This window comes from Stigmatopora argus, chromosome 4 (genome assembly GCF_051989625.1).
Source record: "Stigmatopora argus isolate UIUO_Sarg chromosome 4, RoL_Sarg_1.0, whole genome shotgun sequence".
Lineage (NCBI taxonomy): Eukaryota > Metazoa > Chordata > Actinopteri > Syngnathiformes > Syngnathidae > Stigmatopora > Stigmatopora argus.
This window is the reverse complement of record NC_135390.1, coordinates 10,182,981-10,208,394: the sequence shown is the minus strand read 5'-3', so window position 1 is coordinate 10,208,394 and position 25,414 is coordinate 10,182,981. Positions and strand designations below refer to the sequence as shown.

General features: G+C 40.5%; 2 protein-coding genes and 1 long non-coding RNA gene across 12 annotated transcripts in view; 1 reads left to right on the top strand and 2 right to left on the bottom strand.

The window, feature by feature from the left end:
• The window catches only part of LOC144072593 (uncharacterized), a 33,005-nt gene extending 20,971 nt beyond the window's left edge, over window positions 1–12,034 (bottom strand). For 2 of the 7 annotated variants that reach the window (XR_013299839.1, XR_013299840.1), the window contains exons 1-2: window positions 11,770–12,031; window positions 1,041–1,202 (exon numbers count right to left, since the gene is read on the bottom strand). This is a non-coding gene — a long non-coding RNA (uncharacterized LOC144072593). Of the gene's footprint in view, window positions 1–1,040; window positions 1,203–5,653; window positions 5,767–11,769 lie in introns of all 7 variants that reach the window. The other 5 variants (XR_013299842.1, XR_013299844.1, XR_013299843.1 and 2 more) reach the window with 5 other exon arrangements.
• cdh17 (cadherin 17, LI cadherin (liver-intestine)) lies at window positions 1,144–15,622 on the top strand. 2 transcript variants are annotated; one of them, XM_077597709.1, is made up of 19 exons: window positions 1,144–1,214; window positions 2,219–2,275; window positions 5,659–5,754; window positions 6,043–6,180; window positions 6,269–6,404; window positions 6,482–6,640; window positions 7,686–7,838; window positions 8,055–8,260; window positions 8,330–8,461; window positions 9,520–9,670; window positions 9,736–9,942; window positions 10,003–10,079; window positions 10,919–11,107; window positions 12,535–12,779; window positions 13,369–13,499; window positions 13,568–13,792; window positions 13,864–13,974; window positions 15,019–15,135; window positions 15,214–15,622. In XM_077597709.1, exons 2-19 carry the CDS (start codon window positions 2,225–2,227, stop codon window positions 15,294–15,296), a joined length of 2,607 nt encoding a protein of 868 aa, XP_077453835.1. In that variant the 5' UTR covers window positions 1,144–1,214; window positions 2,219–2,224; the 3' UTR covers window positions 15,297–15,622. The 2 variants fall into 2 exon arrangements, with proteins under 2 accessions (XP_077453835.1, XP_077453834.1); XM_077597708.1 differs by having other exon boundaries at window positions 9,736–10,079.
• pdp1 (pyruvate dehydrogenase phosphatase catalytic subunit 1) lies at window positions 14,537–25,304 on the bottom strand. 3 transcript variants are annotated; one of them, XM_077597712.1, is made up of 10 exons: window positions 25,173–25,304; window positions 23,020–23,278; window positions 22,787–22,954; window positions 21,392–21,603; window positions 21,181–21,262; window positions 20,995–21,089; window positions 19,624–19,792; window positions 19,340–19,558; window positions 17,834–18,212; window positions 14,537–17,663 (listed from the first exon to the last, which is right to left on the bottom strand). In XM_077597712.1, exons 2-9 carry the CDS (start codon window positions 23,263–23,265, stop codon window positions 17,838–17,840), a joined length of 1,566 nt encoding a protein of 521 aa, XP_077453838.1. In that variant the 5' UTR covers window positions 23,266–23,278; window positions 25,173–25,304; the 3' UTR covers window positions 14,537–17,663; window positions 17,834–17,837. The 3 variants fall into 3 exon arrangements, with proteins under 3 accessions (XP_077453838.1, XP_077453836.1, XP_077453837.1); XM_077597710.1 differs by having other exon boundaries at window positions 14,537–18,212; XM_077597711.1 differs by lacking the exon at window positions 25,173–25,304 and adding an exon at window positions 24,623–25,024 and having other exon boundaries at window positions 14,537–18,212.
• Between the last annotated feature and the right edge of the window lie 110 nt (window positions 25,305–25,414).

Here is a 25,414-nt window from a genome sequence, read left to right as displayed (position 1 = left end):
TTCATTTTCCTCTTGTCAATTTACCTTGCAGGAAAGCAATACAAAACTGGGACAAGGTTAACAAAATAAAAACTAACTGGGGTAGACACACAATGACGAATAGGCAAAACATGACTTACCGTACAGTAAACACGAAACAATACTCCAACAACCTGACATGCCAGAACACGGGGTTTATATACACAGACAGGGGTTGATGACAAATCACAAACATCTGGGTCACACAAGGGAAAGGTAGCCGAGAGGGACACATGGAAAACACACCCATCCACCAACCCCAATAACGTGACAATAGGAAAGTAACAGGTTTTGAATTTTTTTTTAAAAAACCCTGTTGTCATTTGTTGTGACTCATTTGACATCCGGAGAAAGATTTTTTTTTACCCTATTGGTACACAACATTGTTAATGCTGACTATGAAAATGGTAGCAACCTGAATTTATGTAGCCTACAGAGGGTCATTTAACCTCCTAAGACCCACACTCTTGCAAGGCATGCATTTTTATTTTGATATTTAGGGTAATTGGCACCTGATGCCTGTAAAAACAAAGAATTATCTTTTTACATGATGTAGTTTCTTAGAAAAAAATGATGTCCACATCATAAGTGGACGCCAGGCCCTTGTAGTCCAAAATGTAACATTGTAGTCTTTGACAACCCAAAAATGTGATGTCCACACATGTGGACGCCAGGTCATAGGAGGAGGATAATGAATAATTGAAGGTATATAATGTTCCTGTCACAAAAAAAAATATTTTTGAGATAAAAAATAATAATAATTTTAGTATATGTATGCTTTTTTCAACCCTTTGGCAGCCAAACACTTAAATACTAAGTGTCCCTTATAGGGGTAAAAATAAAAATAAATCATTACAAGTGCATTGTCTTGCAACAACTGAGCCTTTATTCCTAGCCAATACGTGAACTAGAACCTTTATATTGGATATCCAATTCTTATTTTTCTACCACACTAACCCTCATAAAACAGACTTAACAATTCTTTATAAAGCGGCACAGTGATGTAATATAGGAGTACTTACAGTGTTTCTTCCTTTTTTCCTTCCTGGTTGCCGTTGCCGGTGTCATGACTGATTAGACAATGATTAGATCCCATAAAAGCAAGCTGGTTAACGTGTGGTTAACGTTTGACCAGGCCGGATGACAACTCACATCAGTCGCTCTCGGAGTGACTGGCTGGATTTCTGCAGAGAAAGGTAAGTCACATTAGACTCTCTTCTACAGGAACTTTCATTTGAATGTATTTAATTATATTGCTCGTTTTTAAAAGTGCCGATTTTCTTCACGCGGGTCTTTTTCGGCATGCGTTGTCGCTTGTTTCTTTAGAATGACCTTGCCTGTTTGCTCAAGTTACACATAAGAAATGCCAGCGAAATCAATTGCATTGTGCCAAAAGAGGAAAATGATGCCTTTATTGTTGAGTGTTTTAAGTCGGTGACTTTCAAACATAAAGGTCATTAGTTGACACTCAATGTCACCTTCACTCTTGTCTATCTAGGGCACTTCCTCCTTGAGTCATGTTTATGTGTCCGTAGTATGATAACTGAATTGTTGTGGTGCGATATATGATTTTTTTTGTTAAATTAAAGTGTTGAATTTATGCAGATGAGCAAAAAAAAACTAATGAACTCTGTAGCGTCAAAATGCGTCGGACATCGAGCCCCCTCAATGGCATTGAAAGATGATTATTCAATCCTAATTAAAAAATTATTGGATGTCTATTGCTGACAATGGATGTGAATGAGTTAATAAGACGAGGGACCATTTTTGGTCATTTAAAAATGAGATTAAAAATGTGATTTCAAACAGCAGAAAATTATTATCATGGGGAAAGTTTGATATTTAAAGAATGTAGAAAACGTACAGTTTACTTTGAGGTGACTTGAGATATGACCTAAGATACTTTTTTCCACTTTGGCTTTAACATGAGAGCAAAAATTTGACATACGAGCACAATATAGTGCGAGTGAAACCAACTGACTTTGAACCATTCTTTAAAAAAACATGTCTTTCAAATTATTTATCGATTTCCAGAGTTAAGGTTTACAAACAAACACGTTAAATTACATGTCAAACTTCTAACTCAAAATGGATTGCACGTCTGTGGCCGTCAATGAGATATCTATCGGAACTAAGGCCCTCAAATGTTCTGAAGAGATCATATTTTTGCCAAATAACGCCCCTCCTTGTTTTTCTGTAGACTGTGATGATGACTCCCAAGGTGCATCTGTGTTTTCTGGCACTGCTGCTCCACTCTGTGAGTACGCGGCATTGCATATTCATAGTAAAATGTCAAAAGGCACACACAACCTATCGGAAAGACACGAGACATTTCCAGAAAAGGCGTAAGCGATTATTAAAGTGAGTCACGGCTGATTCACTGAAGCGGAAGGTGTCCTTTGTCCCGTCCTGTACAAGAAAGGCCAGATTTTTTCCATATAGTACCTGTTCAATCAATAACTCAACTTGCTTGCTTGACTGAAGGTGAAAAGATTGTTTGTTGCCCTTTGACCTCTTCCTTCGCTTAATGATAGAACAGTATACTGTAAAAACATCTGTCAAACAATAAAAAAATACATCTACCATCAAATATCGGCAGTTTTTAGAATTGTCAAATACACACCAAACGAACAGAGAAAGAAAACATTTTAGCGGCTGCGATGCAGTAAATGTGTGTAAAAGCACGTGTAAGCAGCATGATGGCAAGGCTGACGTCACTGTACAGTTATACCTTGAGATACGAGCTTAATGCGTTCCGGGACTGAGCTCGTATGTCGATTTACCCGTATCTCAAATCAAGGTTTCCCATGGAAATGAATTAAATACAAATTAATTCGTTCCCACCCTCTGAAAAAAAAAAAAAAAAAAAGGATATTACAATGGAAAAACATTTTTATTGGTTGTAATTCACCATCTACTAACAGAGTAACAAGTACTAACTAGTGGTCATGATGGTTTATAAGAAAATAAGACATTAGTATTCAATATAATGCGGAGTTTGCGGATGGGAGAGAGAGAGAAAATGAACTTAAATTCCTATACACACACTTTTAAAAAAGTTTTGATCTAACGTATTGGCGAGCCAGCTCCGTCGCGCGTACACCACTCAGGTTTTCCGATTATTTCGTGCTTAATATTGATTGCCTTTTCTCTGCACTAACCTTCATTGCACTGGCTTGCTTTGGACCCATTGTGTTTCCCTTAATTCTGCACTGACTAACGCAAAAAACACGGAAAAAATGCAACGCTCCGCCCAGTGCTCGTAGGGATCGTTGCACAAGGGAGATGTGGCGAGAAAGACGCGCTTTAATCATAAGCAGCCTCTCGCATCTCAGCCACCTGGCTGTCTCGTATGCTTGTATCTCAAAATGTGTCTCGTATCTCAAGGTAAATATTTGTTCCGGAATTTTACCAGTATCTCAAATTCCTCGTAGGTCGGGGCACTGGAATGTCAAAGCATCACTGTATTCGCTTTCACTTTTTCCCCTCTTTGCAACGAGGTTTCCAAGCCATGCCTGTAAGTGTAGCAGTCAAGCCTGCTGATTGCTGAGTAGCCCAGTTAGCACGCACATTTAAGTTCTCAGAGAGTAAGGTTTAATCCTCCAATCAATTTTCAATAACTCAGTAGTCAGGACGCTCGACGGCCAAGATGACAGTAAACGAGAGAAAACGCCATCACTGCCATCAATAACTGTAATACAGTATACCCTTGTTTTTCGCAGGGGTTACGTTCCAAAAAGAACCCGTGATAGGCAAAATCTGTAAAGTAGAAACCATCATCAATGTGAATAGAAGGCTGAAGGAAGATTCATTAATTCCGCAATGCTGACCTACAGACACATAGCGTTTACCTTCCCTTAGGACACAGGTGTCAAAGTGGCGGCCCGGGGACCAAATCTGGCCCGCCGCATCATTTTGTGTGGCCCGGGAAAGTAAATCATGAGTGCCGACTTTCTGTTTTAGGATCAAATTAAAATGAAGATTATAGATGTATATTAAATTTCCTGATTTACCCCCTTTTAAATCAACAATTGAAAATGTTCAATCCATTTTTTTCTTTGTGTTTTTAGTTCAAAAATCATTTTGTAAAATCTAAAAATATATAAAAATATTTTCTGTTTTCCACTTTAATATGGAACATAATGATTAAAAGAGATTTTCCCTTACTAAGAAAAAAAGCTCAAATAAACACTTTTTTTTAGATCTATAAAAAAACTGAATATTCGGGCTTTTAATCCAGTTCTTTCAATCCATTTACCGTAATTACTCGAATATAACGCGCACTCGAAAATAACACGCAGGTATAACTTTGGGCCAAAAAAATCTGGAAAAACGCAGTACTCGAATATAGTGCGCACCTAAAATTTCCCACTGACGAAAATCAGAAATCTTACCTTTTTTTCTTCGTTTCACGATTGTTTTGTTCAAACAAATTTATTCATTAGAATCCTTCAAATGAAAAGTTCCTCTCTCTCTTTGTCTGTCCTCTCATACATCTCTTCATTGAGAATCCTATCAACGTCCACGCTTCCTTCATCCACTTCCTCTTCCTCCCACAACACATCATCCGATTGGCTTTACGAGATGACGTAAAATCCGTGCGTCAAAGTGAGTTTGACAATGCTTTTTTCGATCGAAAATTTGTAATTTATTTTAGTTATTGATTATAACACTGAACTGAGAGAGGGTGAACTGAGACGGGTACGAGGCTAGAGGGGGGCAGTGGTGGTCTCGGCTTCACGAGATGACGTAAAATCCGTGCGTCGGCTCTACGAGATGACGTAAAATCCGTGCGTCAAAGTGAGTTTGACAATGCTTTTTTCGATCGAAAATTTGTAATTTATTTTATTCAATTCAATTTCAATTCAATTTATTTGGCAAGAAAAAGCACCAGGCTAAGGGCCATGTAACAAGACACAAAAAAAAAAAAAAAAAAAAAAAAAAAAAAAAAAAATTAGTTTTTGATTATAACACGCACCCCCAACTATTGGAATTAATTATTTTGCAAAAACCTGCGTGTTATATTCGAGTAATTACGGTATAAGAAAAATATCTAAATATTATATCTAAAATGGTCCGGCCCACATGAAACCGAGTTGACGTCAATGCGGCCCGCGAACCAACTCGAGTCTGACACCCTTGCCTTAGGATGTCCAGTAGTTTAAATTTATCTACGAACGATAGCATCTTCCGCTACCTTTTGGGCCCTGCCGCAGGTCCAATGCACGATGCAAATCCGTGAAGTAGCGAAACTGTGAAAAGTAAACCAGATTATAGCAAGGGATCACTGTGTTGTACCGTGTTAATGATTTAGACTTTGGAATCAAAGAAGAAAATCAAACCTGATGGGGAAGACGTGGGTAAACGAGGATCAGTTAGACATGGATATAACAACTGACAAGTACTGACAAACACACAGGGTTTAAACAGACAGACATGGGTTGACGAGACAATCAGAAAGAGCTGGGTATACTAGGGGTGGGGGACGACAATGGGCAATCCATGGACAGGTCACAGGGGGAAAAAAACATGACAAGACCAATCCCTAACAACAATAGTGTTAGGATGTTATTAAATTCAATAGATTCGCCAACTACATTCTTGTAACTGTGTACTATTTACTTTGGAAACTCACTATAGGCTGCTGGGTCAGGTCTGGATGGTAAGAAGGTCCCTTTTGAAAATCTGCAGCTGGATGTGCAAGAGGGTACACCTGTGCCACATGTCCTCTGTCAGGTACATCTCACACTGAAATACACACATTTTCTTAACTGCTTATCCTCACAAGGATAAACAACAACATTGAGTTTTATTTCAAATAAAATTAGACCCATAGGGCATAGTGTCACTTCTCACTGTGACCAATTTCAAAACCAACCATATAACATGCAAACGCAATTGACATCCAATAAAAAGCCAGACACATACCGAACCAGGCCACATTCGTCTTATGCATGAAACAATTTAGAATATTGGAAAATGACTTTCGTGCCTCTTTAATGATTGTTCATCTTTTTGGCACAGTTCCAGGTGAACCAACCAGGTGTGAACGCATTCAGGCTGAACGGAGAAGGCAGCGATGTGGTCAAAATCTCAGCTGACGGTTGGCTCTACTTGGACAAAACTCTGGACTGGTCCATCAATGACAACTACATTATAGCGGTAAACTATATAGTACATATGGAGGCAAAAAAATCTAGATGCACTTCAGTAGATATTGACATTCTTAATGTGTGCGTTCCTCTTCAAGGTGGAAGCATTAGTGGACGACGAGGTTGCGGAAGGGCCGATTTTCGTGACCATCAATGTGTTGGATGTCAACAACCATGCGCCCTACTTCAATCAGAGTTACTACACCGTCTTGGTTCGAGAGAATGCACCAGCAGGTGGGTTCTTCTACTTCTAGAAGGCCAATGGTGAACAATCAAACTAAGCCAATTGGGCAATCCTTTCCTGATTGCAGGTGTCCCGTTTACAAGAGTGTTTGCGTCGGATCAAGACAACCCAGCTACTCCCAATGCTCAACTGATGTACAGCCTGGTCAGCCAGATCCCCAACAAACAGAACACTCTGCTTTTCCAGGTGGATCCCAACACCGGGGAGATCTCCACAACGGAGCAAGGTGCGCCCACGCCCATGCCCGCCTGGGTTTTCTCTGCCGCACGTGCAGAGGGCGAGATATCAGTAATCTGTCTATCTCTGCCCGTAATCTGCCACCACTGTGTCAGTGTGAAACCAGATTAAACAGATCATCTTGTGAGAGCAAGATTAACACTGATTGGAGGCAGACTGCCTAAATATGTCGCGTGAGATTCTGCACTGATTACTGGCAGCACGTGAATGAAAACAAATCATGCTGTATGGAGACAGTTCATTAAATATCTAATATTCCTGAACTTTTGACACTAAAAAAACACGACTTCGTCTTTAAGTACTGCCATCGTGACAAACATTCCAAATGTCACTGATGCATTAGTAAGTCAGAAACATTTAGCATAATTTGAGCATTAATACTACAATCACAGCTGTAAGACTTAAAAAGAAAGCCGTGCTAATTGCCTTGTCTTGATTTCTTTCTTCTCTGCTAAATAAGAAACTACATGAATGAAATCATATATGTAAGACTCAATGCCTATGCCATAAGTTGACAGAAATGTGAAGTTTTTGCATCACAAAATGTTGGAAATCACATTCAAATAAATTAGTTGGAATTCTGACCAGTAACAAATACCCACAACCTTCAGGCCCGTAACTGTGTAGTATACATAGGTATATAACACTGAAACCAAACACAGTTTTTCAATCAATTCTATTCTAAAACCTACTACCACAATCTTGGGAGATTCATTTGCTCAATGTATCACCCACTCTTAGTAGTTTATTAATTTCATGCAAGTGTAGCAGAAATTAATTATTAAGTTAAAACTCCTACAATGTTAAAAAAATAAAAAATTCTATTCGACTTTAACTACAATGATGTACCCACCCACAGAAGAACTGACAGTATCTTACATTGGCAGGTTGTTCACACAAAACAAAAGTCAAAACTTAACCATCTCAAGACATATAATAGCTTGTATGACAGTAGTTCAAGTTAGTAGAGTCACTGAGTATGTCGCTGTAATTCCAAAAAGTACACTTTTTTGTCTCGTCATGATATGCCACAGGGGAGCAGTTGCTCGATGCCAGACAGAAGATCCTGTTTGCCAGAGGAGAAGATCGAAGTGTCGATGCTCTCAAGGAGAAATTTAATCACTACTGTCCCTCACCCAACATCCCGTATGAACAAAATCCCTTCTTCACCTGTGTGGAAAAAGCAGGTGCGTACCCAACTTTCAGTGAAGTCAAGTTAGTCACTTATTAATGTGTCAGTGGTTCACTTGCCTGACTTTAGTGGACCACAAGAATGGAGTTGTGGAGGAGATCTGTTGTTGCCTTAATTTACCAAACTACATTTAGAAAATATGGTTTTAATCTGAATTTCCAACAATACAATTGAGCCTGTAAAACTCAGTCATCTTCTTCTGTGGTATCAGAGATGAGACGCACAAACCTGGACCCCTTGGAGGATCCAGACTACACCTTAATTGTGAAGGTCTACGACATGGGCGGAGAGTCCGACACGGCGCTGAGTGGCAACACCAGGGTGCACATAGCCGTGCAACCCAACCTGTGGGTCAACCCGGGCCCAATCACCATTCAAGAGCACCTGGAAGGCTCCTACCCACAAGTCATTGCCGAGGTAAGAAAACACCCTTCTCCAGTTTTGATGCTGAATAACACAACTATCCATTGCTCTTTCTGGTTTTAGGTCCAGTCCAATGAGCCTAGCGCCATCTACAGGCTTGTACAGAAAGAAAGAGAGCTAAGGTTCCCCTTCCAGATCAACGCGGACGGACAAATCTTGCTTACCGAGGAGTTGGACAGGGAGGAGAAAGACATGGTGAATACTATACACGCATACAGTAGAACATTGGCGTATGAGCACCCTAACTTGGGACTTTATCCATTAGTATTCAAGAAGAATAAAAACAATAAACATTTAGGTTATGAACATGGTCATTGAACAAATGAAAGGAAAGTTGGGAGTTAAGGTACCACTGACCTGATTTGATTTCATTCGTTCATTTTCCAGTCTGCAAATCCTCAAAAGGGTACTGGAGCCAGCAATGAATTGGTTGCCAGCCAATCGCAGAGCACAATGAAACAACAAACCATTCACTCACATGGTTATACCTCCTGACAGTCTAGCATGGATGTTTTGGAGATATAGGAGTAAAACAGAGCACCCGGAAAAAAACCCATGCATGCACGAGGAGAACATGCAAACTCCACAGCAGGGATTGAGCCCTTGATCTCAGAACTGTGGGGCAGACGTGCGAAGCCATTGATTCGATCTGATGCTTTATTTTAGACATTTTGGAAAAAGGAAAAGAAAACAAAGAAACAGAAAATGCCTTTTAAAAATCAGACCAAACCAATGAGACATTTAGGATAACAATGACAACAGTCAAAACAATAATATTACTATTAACAGAATTTACTCAGTATGCCCAAAATGGCGTAGGATGAAACATAGGCCTTTTTAAACCTGCCCTCATCTCCATTTTCTTAAATTAACTTCTGTATATTACTTGGACCATATTTAAAAAAGAATTGATGTAAATTACAATACACGAGTAACAATGTGACCCGGTGGGTCAGTGGTTAGTGTGTCAGCCTCACAGTTCTGGGGTCCTAGGTTCAAATCCAGGTCGGTCCTAGGTATGAAGGTGAGCGTGAATGGTTGTTTGTCTCCTCGTGCCCTGCGAACGGCTGGCCGCCGATTCAGTGGTTCCCCTGACCTGTGCCCGAAAGTCAGCTAGCACCCCACGCGACCTTTTTGAGGATAAAGCGGTTCAGAAAATGAATGAATGAATTGGTATAATATTTAGTATAGTATAATAAGGTATACTGGATAAGCTATGAAACATTATCTTTGAGCTCTTGGTGATGTTTCAGTACATCCTGGTGGTGATGGCCGAGGACGCCTATGAGAACCAGGTGGATGCCCCCATGGAGATCCAGATCGTGGTGGAGGATGTGAACGACAACGCGCCTGTCTGCGAGAACGAGGAGAGCGTTTTTGAGCTGCAGGAGGACGAACCAGCAAGTGAGACCACCAGACTGGCATGCTCGGGTCTTGTATGCGCAACCTTCTTTCCGTTGTGATTTTAGGCAGTCTGGTTGGACAACTGTCAGCCCACGACTCTGACGAAGAGGGGACACTGAACTCGCTGTTGAGCTACACCATCATGTCCCAGCAGCCGTCCACTTCGCCCGACGCCTTCACCGTCGACTCCGCCGGTCGGATCCAGGCGCTGCGCTCGTTGCGGCGCCGAGACCACCAGGTGTACACGCTGGACGTCAGAGTCAACGATCCAGGTAACAAGTGCGCAGACAGATGGGCGCCGGTGAACTTGCTAATTGCTTTTTTCCCTTCAGTTTACAGTGTAGTGTGCAAGGTCGTGGTCAAGATCATCGACGTAAACAATGAGCTGCCTGTTTTTGAGAAGAATGATGTAAGCATTCAATCACTGCATCGTCTTGAGATGGATGGAACAGGCTATTTTTTTAAGTAGAGAAGGTAGGGCTAATTAGTAGTGTTGCACCCATACCATTATATGGGTTCTGATACTAATTCCTGTCTGGTATCAGCTGGTAAAGTACCGATACCATGTTACAATTTTTTTTCCCAATACTACATTTTTGCAAACTCACTTGAATGTAAAGTTATTCTACCATGACTTGGTCAGGCACGTCTTAACTGATTGGTTGCCATTGACAGGGCTAGACGTTCAATCCCATTGAAATGGACGTCTACTCGTGATAAACTCATTTAAATTCACAGCAGAAGGATGACTGGACGCCACGCGATTGGATGAAATTGCATTAAATTGCTTGGATATGCTTTAATTGATATGCCCATGGTGCTATGCATGTTTGCTAAGATGCATACAAAAGATGCATCACAAAAGTTATTCGTACTCATAAAAAAGAATGACTTTAGTATTTGTTATGCCGCTTATTAACTTATGCCACATTCAATTCCACTCCAAGTATTGTTCTTTAATTTATAATGTGCCAGCGTACCTCAAACCACTAAACTATACAAACGACAACATCTATAATTCATTGCCACAACTTTGTTCAATGGTCACTCTAAAACCTTGAAACATATCTATGTACGAGAAGACAAACCAAAATATGAAGTGGTTTTTGCAAAAAGTATTGTGGTATAAATTACTTTGTAGCGTTGATGAACACAGCTTCTACTGAAGAGTAGCAAGTACTCCTATAGCGAGTTAAAGTGAAAAGTCATCTAAAAAGTAAAATAGCCAAAAATTGTCTTGTCACACAGTACGGCAGCTACACCCTGCCCGAAGATGCCGACGTGGGCCAAACCGTGCTGAGCATCAGCGCGTCGGACGACGACGACCCCGATAGTGGCAGCTCCTTTATCGAGTTCCACATCTCCGCCGGCAACGACGATGGCGTCTTTAACGTGGAAACGGATGGCAGTGGCGTCGGCCACGTGGTCATCGCTAAGGTACAAATTTGTGACTTTCCATGTGGTAACTTCAAATACAATCTGGAAAATGTCATTTACTGGCCCGCTAAGAGCTACTGTTGTCATGGTAACCCAAATGTAGTGTGAATCTGTTATCGTTCAAGGTGATATGGAGTGATCTTTTGATTGAAATGCAAGCAGTTCACACTTATACTTATGTAACAGGAAGCGAGAGTTCTTTTTTTCATATGTATAATTAGGTTGTACATGAATATTTTTTTTAAATGTATTCGAATTACGCGTATGAAGACATCTTCATAAAATGGCACAAATGATTTAGTTGTCAGCTACTGCAAATGCCTCCTGATGGTGGAATGGTTCTTTGGCCTGACTTCAGTGTGGGCAGCAATCGATTCCCACTCAGTGGCAGTGTAATTATGAGTGGGCATAGTTGTCTGTCTCTGTGAGCTACAAATGACTGGCGACCAATCTTCCCTGAAATTTTTCATATATCTGGGCATACATACAACCTACATCAGAAGTGGTCGCTATGGCCACACACCATTATGACACCCGCCATCAACAGGTGCATTTTTACTACCCATTAATGATCTAGATTCTAGTCATAACATTTAATTATTAAAATCCATACATAAAGCATCTTAATAAATGACACTAGAATTTGCACAAATCTGACTTACCTTATTTTTCACATCTGGGCTTGAGCTAGTAGTCTAGTTTCATTAAATATTAATATTTTTCCATCGGAAAACTTGCTCACAACTTTATCTTGTCTGTATGTTTTGTAGAACAGACCTTTTACACTCGAAAAACAAAGGATGTCAACCAGTTACAATACTTGTTCTTCTATTTGCACACACATACAGCCATTTCAACTTAAAAGATGCACTGTTGTTTTTAACGGTGGTTTGGGGAGCGACATATCACATTCACATTAGCTCAGTTAGCTTTAGCCTCATGCGGAAGTGCGGTCAATGCCGTGATTGGCTGCGCAGCGTGGTTGCATCGCATCCAATGATTGGCTGGACACCTACCCCTCAATGAATTACACCATGAAATGATACAGAAAAAAATGATATAGAACAAAATTCCGCTTTAATTTTTTTTCTTTTTTATTTCTTGTTCGAAAGTAACTATTTCAGTAATATCAACCATAAAAAATCAAGATATTTTGACATTAGAAGCTATCTATCTATACACACACACATATATATAAATATATATACATATATATGTATATATACATTTATATATATGTATATATATGTATATATATATACATATATATATATATATATATATATATATATATATATATATACATATATACATATATATATATATAGTCAGTTGGGAGCATCATACCACCAGCCTGACAAAAATAAGAGGCGTTGAAAATGAATGAATGAATATGCAGTAATTGTGAACATCTTATTTGCAAACAGCCTCTGGACTTTGAGACCTCAACCTCGTATAAATTGAAGATCGACGCCCGAAACCCTGAGCCTTTAATGACCGGCTTAAATTACGGTGCCGAATCCACCGCCTTCGCCTCCGTGACCGTAACGGACGTCGACGAGGTGCCGGAATTCAGCATGGACGTCCTTGACGTGGCTGTGCCTGAAAACATCACAAAGGGATCCGTGCTGGTCCACGTGCAGGCCAAGGACCCCGAGGGCAAAGAAATACGGTATGAGTGCGCCGCAGTCAGTGAGTGGCTACGTTTACATGGACAAAACTTCTATTTTCCGATCAATGTGGAGATTAAAATTAGGATGTTCTGTTTTCATGGACACTCAGGGATCACAACAAATTCTTTTAGTAGTAGAAGAAGCATTTTTAGTGTCAAAAATACATCAGTCCGTTTATACGTTTTTTTTTTTTTGCATTTTAACCCCTGTTTATCTCAAATCCAGACTAGCTTAGTCTTAATAGTCATAAAAGCAATTTATATAGTGACATCGCAGACTTGCGTGGTAACGGTAAAGACGTTTTTTTTCCAGAAATTTCGGAATAAAGGCGTCCATGTAAATATATATTAAGACTTTGGGGTGGTAAAGTAATTTTCAGGCATTGACGGTAATGGATGCTCAATCCATTTTGGTTTTGAAATATATCGGAGGTCTATTGTCGTCAACACTAGCGAGCTCATTGGAACCAGAGGCAATAATAGTTGCACAATGTGATTGAGTATTATCAATAATTCCACTCGCTTGTTTTGGGCTTTGACTCCATCACGCTCACGCGCGACAGTCGACTATTGATTTGTTGTCGAGCAGATTCACGATGGAGGGCGACGCCAAAGGCTGGCTGCAGTTGGACGCCGCCACGGGGCAAATCACCACCAAAGAAAAATTGGACAGGGAGACTCTGGAGACCTTGGAACTGACTGTCACTGCCTATGAAAAAGGTCAGAGTCATTTTTAAATTGGTGGGAGGGCAGGAAGAAAACTGTACTTGTGCCACTTGGCATCGCAGACAACCCTGAGAAGTTTGCCGAGCGCGTGGTGTCGGTGAGGCTGCTGGACGTGAACGACAACATCCCGAAACTGAAGGAGACGTACGCCTTCATGTGTCTTAAGAAAGTGGAGCCGGTGATCATCCGGGCGCAAGACGCCGACAGTCCCCCATTCTCGCAACCTTTCACCTTCACGTTAGCCTACGGGAAGAAATCCCACAACTGGGAACTTAAGACCATTGACGGTACTGAAATGATCCAGCAATCTCACCACTTTTTAGACTCTGTGTTATAGCCGTAGTTGTGTTGTTTACAGGCACCACGGCAAAGTTGATTCTGAAGAAGACGCCGACTGAAGAAAGAACTTTCTCGCTGCCCATCAACATTAAAGACAACGCAGGGATGGGGGTCACACAGAGCGTTGAGGGTCAGTGTGCTATGCTTAGTTCTTTTTCCCTCCTGGGGGATTTTAGGAAGACAGACAGACACATACATGAAAAACTAAGACTCCGGGTCGGTTCTCACACCCACGTGGCTTTCTAAATCCTTTCCGATCAGAACATCAGTGGGGGTGTTTCAGTTTAGAATAAACTTTCCAAACTATGTTCTCTCCTCTGGCTAGCTTGTCTGGGTAATAAGACCATCCCCCCTCACTTGGGGTCAAGAGGTTTTATGATACTGGTTCCCTGCTAAGAACAACTTTGATCAATGTGTGCGGGAAGCCAAATGGGCCACAAAATTGTAAGTTTATACAATATATATAACAGTTCTTAACTGTTTAAAGCCATGTACAGAACTAGAAAAAAGGCCTACCTGGAGAAATGGCTGTCGATAAACTGGATTCCGGGTCACTTCCTGTTGATATTAGGCATTTCCTGGTCACTTCCTTTTGATTTTTTGTTGATATGGGGGAAAATCTGTCATGATTTACTCTCGGCTGTGGAGAGGAGAGGAACCTAGGAACAGGAAGTAGGCAAACACGAGGGAAGTGCTGGTGCACAATTTAGGATTTTAATGAAAAAGCAACCATTCAACTAATAAAAACTGGGCCAAAATTACAAACTTAACAGGGTAGACGCACGCCGATGAACAGGCAGACATCATTAATCAGGAAACAAGAAACAATACTCCCACAGTGAGGTACAAAAACACGGGGTTTAAATACACAGACAGGAACTGATGACAATCACAAACACCTGGGTCACACAATGGAAAGAGAGCCAAAAGGGACAAACAATGCACGCGGACAGGACACACGAGGAAAACACACCCATCCACCAGCCCCAACAAAACGTGACAAAATCTGGGTCATTTTCCATGCGATTTCGGGTCATTTGTAAATTTGGGCGGGGTGATAGGTGCCAAAGTTTTGTTGACATAAAACGAGGAATAACACATGGTAATGGTTAAATCAAAAGATTCTCACAAATAAAAGATGTTCATATGCTAAAGTATTTTCTCCGCCCACCAGTACAAGTGTGCACGTGCACAGAGTTGGGCTACTGCTACGTGGCGCCGGCCGAGCACGGCTACAAATTCGGAATGGGAGCCACAATCGGTCTCATTGCGGGAGTTCTGGTCTTCTGTGGTAAGTTTCACTCAATCTGCTCTGTTGCTCCTCACGGTCATGTTTCTGAAGTCATGAATGACTTTTGCCGTTTTGCAGGTTTGATCTTGGTTTGTGCGGCCAAACGGTCGACCAAAGATAAGAAGAACGACGAAGAAGTGGAGACGGACGCTTTAATGTAGACACGGCGATACCATTTTCACATCATGTGCGGACATTTACTGTACATTTAAAAGTTTCTCCCCCTAGAAGCCACCTCACCACCAACTCATTTTTCTCTCTAACACATCGTATTTACTTTATACACAAGACCCAATAAATAAAATATACTAAGTGATTGGTGGTTAAAAAGTAAGAATAATCATGTCCTGTGGTCCTACCCTAATTTATTGACCTGTGGCCCCATCGCTGTTTAACATCCAAATGTTGTACTATATATTGTTTTGTACTCTCTATGGGCAAGCACTGCTATTTTTGTTCAATAAAGAAAAACAATAGGGAGCCACTATACCTATTATGGATCCATGTGTGCGTATAAGTGACTAATCCTACGTACGGCGGTGAAATAATGGTATTTCAATGTCCTCGTGCGTATACAGAAAGTCGCGTGGGCCTTGAAAGGACACAATACATGGATATCCACACACTTTTGCCTTTGTTCACATTTGACATTTCCAGTTCGCACACTCCAGTCAGTCATTTTGATTTGGTCCTCCCTCCTCTTCTTCTTAATTAAGCGTCTGTCACTGGTTGAGCAGACGAGGCCAGACAGAATGGTGCGTTTCTGACTCACGTTTGAAGGCAGAGTTGGGGGATTGTCAGCCTCACGAGGCAAAGGCGACGTTTTACCAAGCGGCCGATGAAAACAATGTCACATGGGAGAGGGCTCGCGAGCCGCATGTGTTTTGGGGCCACGTGCTGCTGCTTGACTCATTTGAGTGCTGAAGAGTGTGTTTAGAGTGGCCCATGCCTGCAATTTCTCATCACATGTATCCCAGCAACCTTTTCCAAAACCTGCACTCAAACATTGGATGTCGCTTACTTTATAAGGGGGAAGGAGACTGCTTTCTACAAATATGCCATTAATATGTCGTTTATGGCAGAGTGGGAGTGATTAAGGCGTCGGCCTCACAGTTCTGCGGTCGAGGGTTTGATCCCAGTGTGTGGAGTTTGCATTTTCTCCTCAGGCTTGCATGGGTTTTCTCCGGGTATTCCGGTTTTCTCCAGCATGCCAAAAAAATGTCAGTATTTTGCAATTTTTCTTCCAAGGAACGATTGCACTGAGTGACCATGTTTTATTCCCATTTATGGTGATAAAAATAGTCCAATTACCTATGAAGGGTTAAAGGCTTTAAGTGCCCAAAAAGAAAATTCCTCGAAATATTACCTTTCTCTATATGAAGGATTAAAATTTTTCTCAAACTCTGTCCCTTTTAAAAAAACAAAAAACAAATAAAAACCTTACCATAATCATTGTTTTACCTAACAAAAGCCTTCCTATATTTTTAAACAAATAAAATCAACCTTAATATAAATGGTTTAAAAAAACTTTTTTTAGTTACAAATATATGCGAGAAGATACGGTACTATACATCGTCATTTTTAAAGAAAAAAATCCTTACTTTACATATTCTGTTTTTACGAGGAATAAAACCCTTAATTTAGATGGTATTTTTACAATACATGGTATACCTGAAGTATGACTGTCTTCATTTTAATGACCCAAAAAAAACGTTTTATGCAGACAGACAAAACAATAAAATGAAAACTCATCAAAATGAAATGAGGTCACATAGTCTTTTTCCTTCACAATGAAGTGTGCTTCTAATATAAGGCTAACAGGCAGATTGCAATAAGCAGTTTGGAAGAGAATTTTAATACTTTTCTGTCATTAAGCCTGTCACACTGCATTACGTATGGCTTTGTATAAGACGAATTATGTCAAAAGCTAAATGGGAGATAGAATTGAGACCTATTAGAACTGATTTAGATAAATTTTGTGAATTGGGTCTACAATGTGTGTAGGTTTTTGCTTGTCCCGGTTACTACTTTAGTCATGAAACATTTAAAAAAACATTTTTACATTACAGACCACAGGTGAGACAAATGGTAGTAACAATGTGCAATAAATATGCCGAGAGTTGATGCATTTTTTTTATTTGAATATGCTATTTGACTCGAGTCGAAAGAAGGAGTAAAACATGGCTGTTGATATTACTTTGGTTGCTTTGCAAAAGTGTTAAGACATTGTACAGCAAATTGCCACGGTGCTAATGCTCTGACGCTTAATGCTTTGGGAACATTTTTAACAATAACTCCTGCAAGCCATGTAGTTTTTACTTTAAAATAACATTAAAGGGCTAAAGAAAATGGCCTGGAGCATTCATATAAAGGGTGTGGGATTTCCCATGAGAATAATGACAAAACACTCCCTTCGAATAATATTTTTGTGCACCATTACCTCTTGTATTTTCTCTCTCTGGTTCATTTTTTCCTTTCTCCATTTGTTCTGTGGAATTTCTTACCCTCGGCTTGGGATCTTTTGCCACCTAGGTTTGTAACAGTGTCATGTCAGCCACAAAATAAGTATCACGGAACGATCCAAAAACATACCATCTGCAACTACGTAAGAAAGTGGATCTTTCCTGTGTAAAAACGTGTTTTTGTTTTTAACCATAAATAATTTCAATTCTGCAAATTAAAAAAAAAAGATACGTACTCGTTTACGCCTCCTGCTGCCGCGCGCCGATTACATGAGGGTTAAACTGAGAGACGATGATGGTAATGTCATCACGGTACATTCGGGCCAGCTCCTCGGGCAGCGACAGCATCTTGGAGAGCCTCTCGTGATCCACAGTACCGAACTCATTGTTCCCCACAGCGTGGCGCATCAGGTGAGTGGCGGCATTCTGGTCCTCGAAGGACGACGACACGCGGGCCTTGCGCTCCTCCAGCAGCCCCTGCATCTGTCCCAGGGTGACTCGGAAGCCCCCCACCGTCAATGGCTGATGCTGGTGCACGCCGGTCAAGTACTCGCCGACGATGCGGACCACTTCCTGTCTGTGCAGCGTCTCCCACAGGCCGTCGGAACCGATCACCTGCAGGCGGACGGTGAATTTGCTTCAAATATTTGATGAACCCACAAGATAAAACAGTACACTCGAGTGAAGTAGTATGTTGAATTTCTTAGATGACGGAGAAAATACAAATGTCAAATCATACGGTATCTCAGAAATACGATGTGCATTGATTTATCTTAAGATTTTCCCTTTAAAGTAACACATTTGTAATCCCTATTAAAACCATTAATATGGAGGTGAAAATTGTGGATCAGGGGCGGCTTATATGTAAGAAATTGTAAAAAATTCTATGATTTTAAGGCAATTTTAAGGCTGCGCCTCATATGCAAGAAAATACGGTGTTTTTCCACTATAACAAACAATAATACAACAATAAAAATTTAACTGTTTTTTACAATTTATTAAGCAAAATTGTCTCCAGGGCCGTCCTCAATTATATTGAAATCATTATTTTCAATTATTTATCATTATTTATTTTTGAAATGAATAAATAAATAGTTAATACAAACTAAACTTATAAAATTTCAATAAAATCAGTGTGAAGGACTCCCAATTATTATTATTTTTAAAAATACATTTCATAGTATTAAAATGAGTTACCTATAAAGTGTTCAAGGGACACTCCAGTGGAAGGCCACATTAATAAATTAATTGTGGAGGTCAAAGAAAATAGTGTTGTTAAAAGAATTGAAAGATTAAAAAAAAGACTATTTTCTAAATGGAGAGGGAAAAAGGCATTCTGTCTCTACAATTAATAATTTAAAATAAAATTACACACCGAAAATGGGCCTTGAAAAAGGTTTGGTAACATTCTACACTCAGGGTATGCTGACAGTTCGAACATAGTATTTGGCAAAATAAAATATTCTATTCCCTCTAGTTCAAATAAATAAATAAATAAAATTTAAATGCTTTCCAAGATGGCTGTGACCTACAACCTGTGGAACTCAAATAAAAATAACTGCTAATCTACTTTTACTGAGTACATGTTGGGCTTTCAGGTTAGCTAGCAAAGCAGGTAGCTTCTTTGTAAAGTGTAATACTACCATCTAGAGGACTGAAACCATATTTCAGGAGGAGGAAGTGTTGGTCTTCCATTTTCCAAATTCTTGACCAAGTAAGAAATGTAATTTAAAAAATCTCACCAAGAAGCGATCCTGCGGTCTGAGCCGGTGGTAGGTGATCTCCGGTTCGGCCGTTAGGTAAGGAGGTGTGTGGTAGTTGGGCGGTATAAACTTGGTGTGCTCGTTTTCATGGAGCTGATCGGGTCCCGATTCCAGCACTCGCTTCTGCAGCTCGATGCTCCATTTGAATTTCACGTCGCCGAACGCGCGGAAAGGCATGAGCAGGCCCAGGAGACGGTCCTGAGTACGAGGAGACCACCGTGACCCCCAGAGGGCATTAACACGATCGGCGCCGGCTGTCATACCTGCCGTATAACGGTCTTCCTCTCCGAGGGTGGGTGTTCTCCCCGGATCCGGGCCACCTCATCCTCGTTCTGGGCACAATGGTCATTAGAAAGAGTGTGAGCGGTAAAGGAACCGTCCTCTTCCTGAACCCCTAGCACTGCCCGAGCGTCTCCTGAGTTGGCTATATACCTTTAAGGACAAGATAGCATTAGTAGACGTACTTGCAAGTCTAACTGAAAGAGCCAGAACCAGTTAAAAACAAAATGCACCGTTTTTTTCACATTATGGCCCCAAAAAATGAAGTATAATGTCTTCTAAGTTCTGCCATGAGCAATTACCATGGAAACATTTTTCATGACACTGGCCAACAAAACATCAGCAGTACCCGAAGTACAGTTGTATTCTTGATCTTGTTGTATTCTATACTAGCCAAAGCAAATAAGGTTATCTTTTCACTTTACTTACTGACGAATCTTCAAGGTTTCTTGGGCTTCTTTTTTCAGTAAGTTAGCATTGTTTTGGATCATTTTCATGGTAAAACGTTGAACGTAAGTAAAACGTTTGGTCTCGCCACACTACATTTATGATTCATTCATATCATTTGGAGTGGCAACATCTTAGATACTTTTCTGACTTTAAATATTTTGTTTTTGGGAAGAACACCTTTGGAAATGAATTAGGTCAACGTTCAGATGTCTATTGCACCGTGACCGGACATTTCGTCGACGGACACTTCGTCGCCGGACACTTCGTCCCCGGACGGTTTGTCGAACTGACGGATCGTCGCCGGACAGTTGACAGACGATTGTTTTTAAAATAAAAGGCAATAAATAAAATTATTTTATTTAAAAAAAAAAAAGAAGACAAAGGAAATTCACATATTCTTTATTAAAGAAAATAAAACAGCAAAAACTTGCTCGACAACACAAACACATTAACATTTGGGTGTGTGCAAGTAAATGTGCTCGTCTCTAAAAACACTACACACTACACTTTACTTGCACACGCCCAAATGTTAATGTGTTTGTGTTGTCGAGCGAGTTTTTGCTGTTTTATTTTCTTTAATAAAGAATATGTGAATTTCCTTTGTCTTCTTTAATAGTGGTTAAGGTTAAGCGAACTGTCTGGCGACAAAGTGTCCGGCCGACAAACTGTCCGGCGACGAAGCGTCCGGGGACGAAGCGTCCGGCGACCAAGTGTCCGTCGACGAAATGTCCGGGTACCCTATTGCACCTCATAAATGGTCAATTTAGTGCTGTATGGATATTGATCACTAGTATCAGTGCGATACTACTAAGCAGCAGAACCAGCGAGTCTCTCCCACATGTTAGCAAAAGTAAGAAGACCTAAAAAAATGTTGAAAGTGGAGATATTTTTTTTGTTATTCGTACAAGTCTGCTCCATCGATGTGAGCCACGCACGCCGTTGCTCCAGAGAAGGCCACTCTCAGAACCCAGTAGTGCAGGAAAGCATTTGGGTCTCCGACCTGGTAGATGAAAGAGGCCAGAATATAAGGATTTACAATAAAAGTTAGGAATAAAATTCACATAAATCAACTATCACGGGTATCGTGGTACCTGAGCCTCCAGAGAAATGTCATTGTCCAGCCGCTTGAAGGCGTTCATCAGAGCCTCCCTGGTGTCGGGGACGTCACCCGGGCTGGGAGCGGAAACAACACTAGCACTCAATAAATTCGACGGATGAAGCATTTTTCTGTTATCACTGATATAACCACAGGATGTGTGTTGCTGAGAGGTGATTTAGATTTATTTTTATTTCAAGACTTACTTGGTGAGATCGATGAGCTCCTGCCAGTATGTGCGGAGGCTGTTGAAGTAGAGCGTCTGAGCCTCCCTGCTGAAGTAGTCATTGGGATGCTTCTGCCACTGCAGGATGGGACTGAGTGGCCGGCCTGCCTCCACCGCCTCCTCCAACTCGCACAGTGTGTTGTGCGGTAGCAGCGACACCGCGATGTAGTAAAAGAGCCTCTCGCTGAGCGCCTGGTTAAGACAGACATGTCACATTGCAATCTTAAGATACATATACTAACTACCCATTAAACTTCCACTATCAACTCAGGGGTTACATTACTGAATTATATATATTGGACTGCACTGAGCCACAACACTTGGTCCTTTTCTTTGTAAAATAAACAAAAATAATCACAAAAGACAGTTTTAATCCCATTTCAAACCAGCTTCAGATACCGGATGTGAAGGCAGGCTTTTTCATACACTGTTAAGGTTCATGGCTGCGTCAATCTGCATTTTTGTTCTTTTTCTCCCAACCAAAAATCTATCATTTTCTGGGAAAAATTGTTGTGTAGGAAACTGCTCTAACAAAATCTTTGCTACTATAAGCCTCTATTTTTTCCCGTCCACCTGAGTAGTGAGTTAAGTTGGACACCTAGAAGGAAGTCGACCCTCCGGTAAGAAGCCTGGTAAATAATGTGTTGCCAATGAATAGTTGTTAACAAGGACGTGGGAACTGAAACAGCAAGGCTTTCGCCAAAAGAGCACCAGTAAAAAAAGATGTTTTTTTTTGTTTATATTTTAAGATAGACTAGTAGTCATTCAATATTGCTTGTAGAGTCGAGAAGCGTAAATGTAAGATATTTACCAATCAGTAGATGGGATGTTAATCTACTCGAAGATACGCCCATGTCGAGCTTTTCTTTTTTTCTCGCACGCATTGGGCCGTGTTATGGCTTTTATTGTAAAAACTCCCCAGAAACATGATCTGAGGGACGTACTTTCTCCTCTAACCCACTTTCAATTTCGTATTCCGACTCGTCGCACGATAAAGACAACGAGTCTCGATTACTGTTTTCGATTGAGTCATACGCCCTCTGCTGCAAACGTTACCTCTGACTACGCCGTCAGTTTCAAGAATACAGAGGCAAACCGTAATAAAATTATTTTTGAAATTAAAATTCAATTTTATCCTACAATTTCAATAGCTACAGATCAGTGTGAGTCTTGCTATTTTATTTTTAAATAATCTTTGCCAAGAGTATCATTTAATGAAGTGTGCAAAAACTCACGATAGTGGGACTTAAACCTGGTCTGACAATTAAATATGTCAGAGGGCTGTGGTATTAACAGTACTTAAATTTTTCCTCAGTGCTGTGAATGTTTTACAGATCAACTTTATGGAAATCTTTGGAATGTTTCAATGAGATACCTGTGCGCAAGCGCATCCGGCATGGCCATCGAACACGCCCAGCAGCATTCCTCTTGTCTGCAGGCATGTTGCGGCACTACGACGGTCTTCAATAGGAGCGTTTGCTGGCAGCTGATTGCTGTCAAAGCCCATCACAGGTGACAGGTTCTTGCCATCAAACTCAGGAACCTGGAATCCCCCACGTACAACGTTAGTATTCAAACTGTTAAACAGGGAGATGTTTTCTAGCCAACCTTGAAGCTGTACTCGTTAGCTTTGAGGATGGAGTTGACTTGTGGCGGAGTGAGGATGTAGCTGTGGAGTGCCGAGGTGGTTTGGTAAAATCTTGAGGGGGCGTGACAGATGTGGGACGGATGTTTTGAGGTGGGTTGCCGAGGGGAGGACGCTGAATGGGGTCGGCGGTGTCGGCATGGTAACAGACTGGACGACAAGACCTTCGACCGAGGAAAGCTCCTGAAGAGCTGTGACATCACGGGCATGGCAGATGGCACACTGCATACACAAACATACAGTACATGTAGTTCAAGGTATTGTCTGTTTACATTCTAAGAAACAATGAAGCCTTTTCTGAAAAACAAAGAAAAAAAATTGAATCATGATAAGGCTTCACAGTGCAGATGGCTACAATGCAACCTGCATTGGACCAACCACAACAAAGTTGTAAGAAGGAAAGATACTCCATTTTTTATGGTTAACGACTTTACAATTGGGATGCTTGAAACTAAAATAGACAGCCTCTGCTTTTTTTCTAAGATATGTTGAGAAATAAGGTAAATACAGAAAATGAACTTTAACACAGCTCTAAAATATTGCTTTGTTATTTGGGGCTGTAAAAATGAACTTGATCTAAGCCAGTTTGTTTCTGTTATTTCAGGGCACCAAGTCAACACTGACCAGGATACAACCTACCCAACTAAAATGTTGACAATTCCTCAGGTATTAAGTGTTCCTTTTGAAAATACCAAAATCTGAGGAACACCAGTATTTCTCCAAATTAACTGGACAGAATGCCATTCCCATATAAATCAGCAAGATATAGAGTATATCCACAATATTCTATATACACCACATTCTATTGTTGACTGAAAAAACAGACAAAATGGAGTTAACCCAAAATAAGAATATTTTTTTAAAATTACACTTAGCTACAAGACAAATCATCTCAACGTTAGAGTGTTTTCTAGTACTGATCCCATAATGTAGGTTAACTTATTTTTACGGTTTTATGACCTCCAAGAAAGTTAAAAAGTTACTGAACCTTTACCCCTTGGATCTGGAAATTATCATTTCCTACAATAAACATAGGTATTCCACATTATGTAGACTATTTTACCTCTTGCAGGCCAGTGTGTAAAATGGTATATTCTAGGAAATTTCAAGCGATAGCATTTTTCTCCAAAACAGCAACAAATTTGTTTTTGATTCAATCATAATGAACATTTATTCAAATGTATAAAATAATAAATATGCATGTTAAGGATAACTCCAAGGTGATTTTTACAGGCACCAAGTATTGTTGGGGGTGTGTACACTATTATTTATATCGATTTCTCTGTTATTCAAGGACTGTTCACAATACAATTTCATTGGTATGTTCTTGAGATGTATATGCATAATATTAATGTATATTATGCATTGATCCTTCCAATGTTTTTTTTTATATTAGGGCGAATTAATTGATTACAGCCTATAGTTTAAGGAGAAGGCATGCACGCTCTTTAAAGTCAAAAAGTTAACATCAGTGGCAGCCAGTAAGTTAAACGAGTGCCTTGGGATAGGCTATAAAAGTCCAGAATATTTAGGGTTACAGAAAAGCGTGACATTTATTTGACTTACCAGTCACTCTGAGTAACTTAATGCTTTGTGTCATGAATTGTAAGCTTGTATAGGTCAGCAGACTTGCTCAAAATAACTACAGTTTGACATTGGGATGGTGAGAAGTGTCTCATGAGTTCATAACCTGGTGTGCATGGTGTCTGGGAGTGAAATTATACGTTACATAATTAAAAACATCAACTGCTATGCATCGCGAAGGAGTCGGGTTAACCAGCCAGAGGCAGCAGCCTTGGCGAACTTGTCATATTTGTTGACATCACAAGCCTCGGAAAGCCGCCAGACGAGTGTAGAAAAGACGGGGTTAGGTTTCCAACGCAAGAACGAGAAGCGCAAGCCGATTTAAAGGTCCAACACGACCAAATAAAGCGAGGTTAAGTAGTGAATTTCCTGGAAATGCGTCAGCTAAGACTGCAGCGCTGCCAAATGCTAACCAATGGCGTGAGGGATACACCCACCTCTACTAAGTGAGTCAACGCCAACAAAATGTCGCGACTAAGCTTGTACGAGGCTATTCTTTGCTACATAATGTCAAACCAAAGATAAAACTCACCTATTCTTTTGAAAGTAAAGACGTTATTAAAGATCATGACTCGAGCCAAAGTCACTGGCAGCCGGACGCCGCCTTCGTCTGTCGGAAGAGCGCCGCAACACAAAGTGAAAGCTGATTGGCTGGGCGATGACAACAGGCCCGTGACGTCAATGGAAAAAAATAACAGAAAATTTCAAAATAAGACGCGTCAAAATAAAAGATTTTCATTTGTACAAAAATGCCACCTGATTTTATTCCACCGA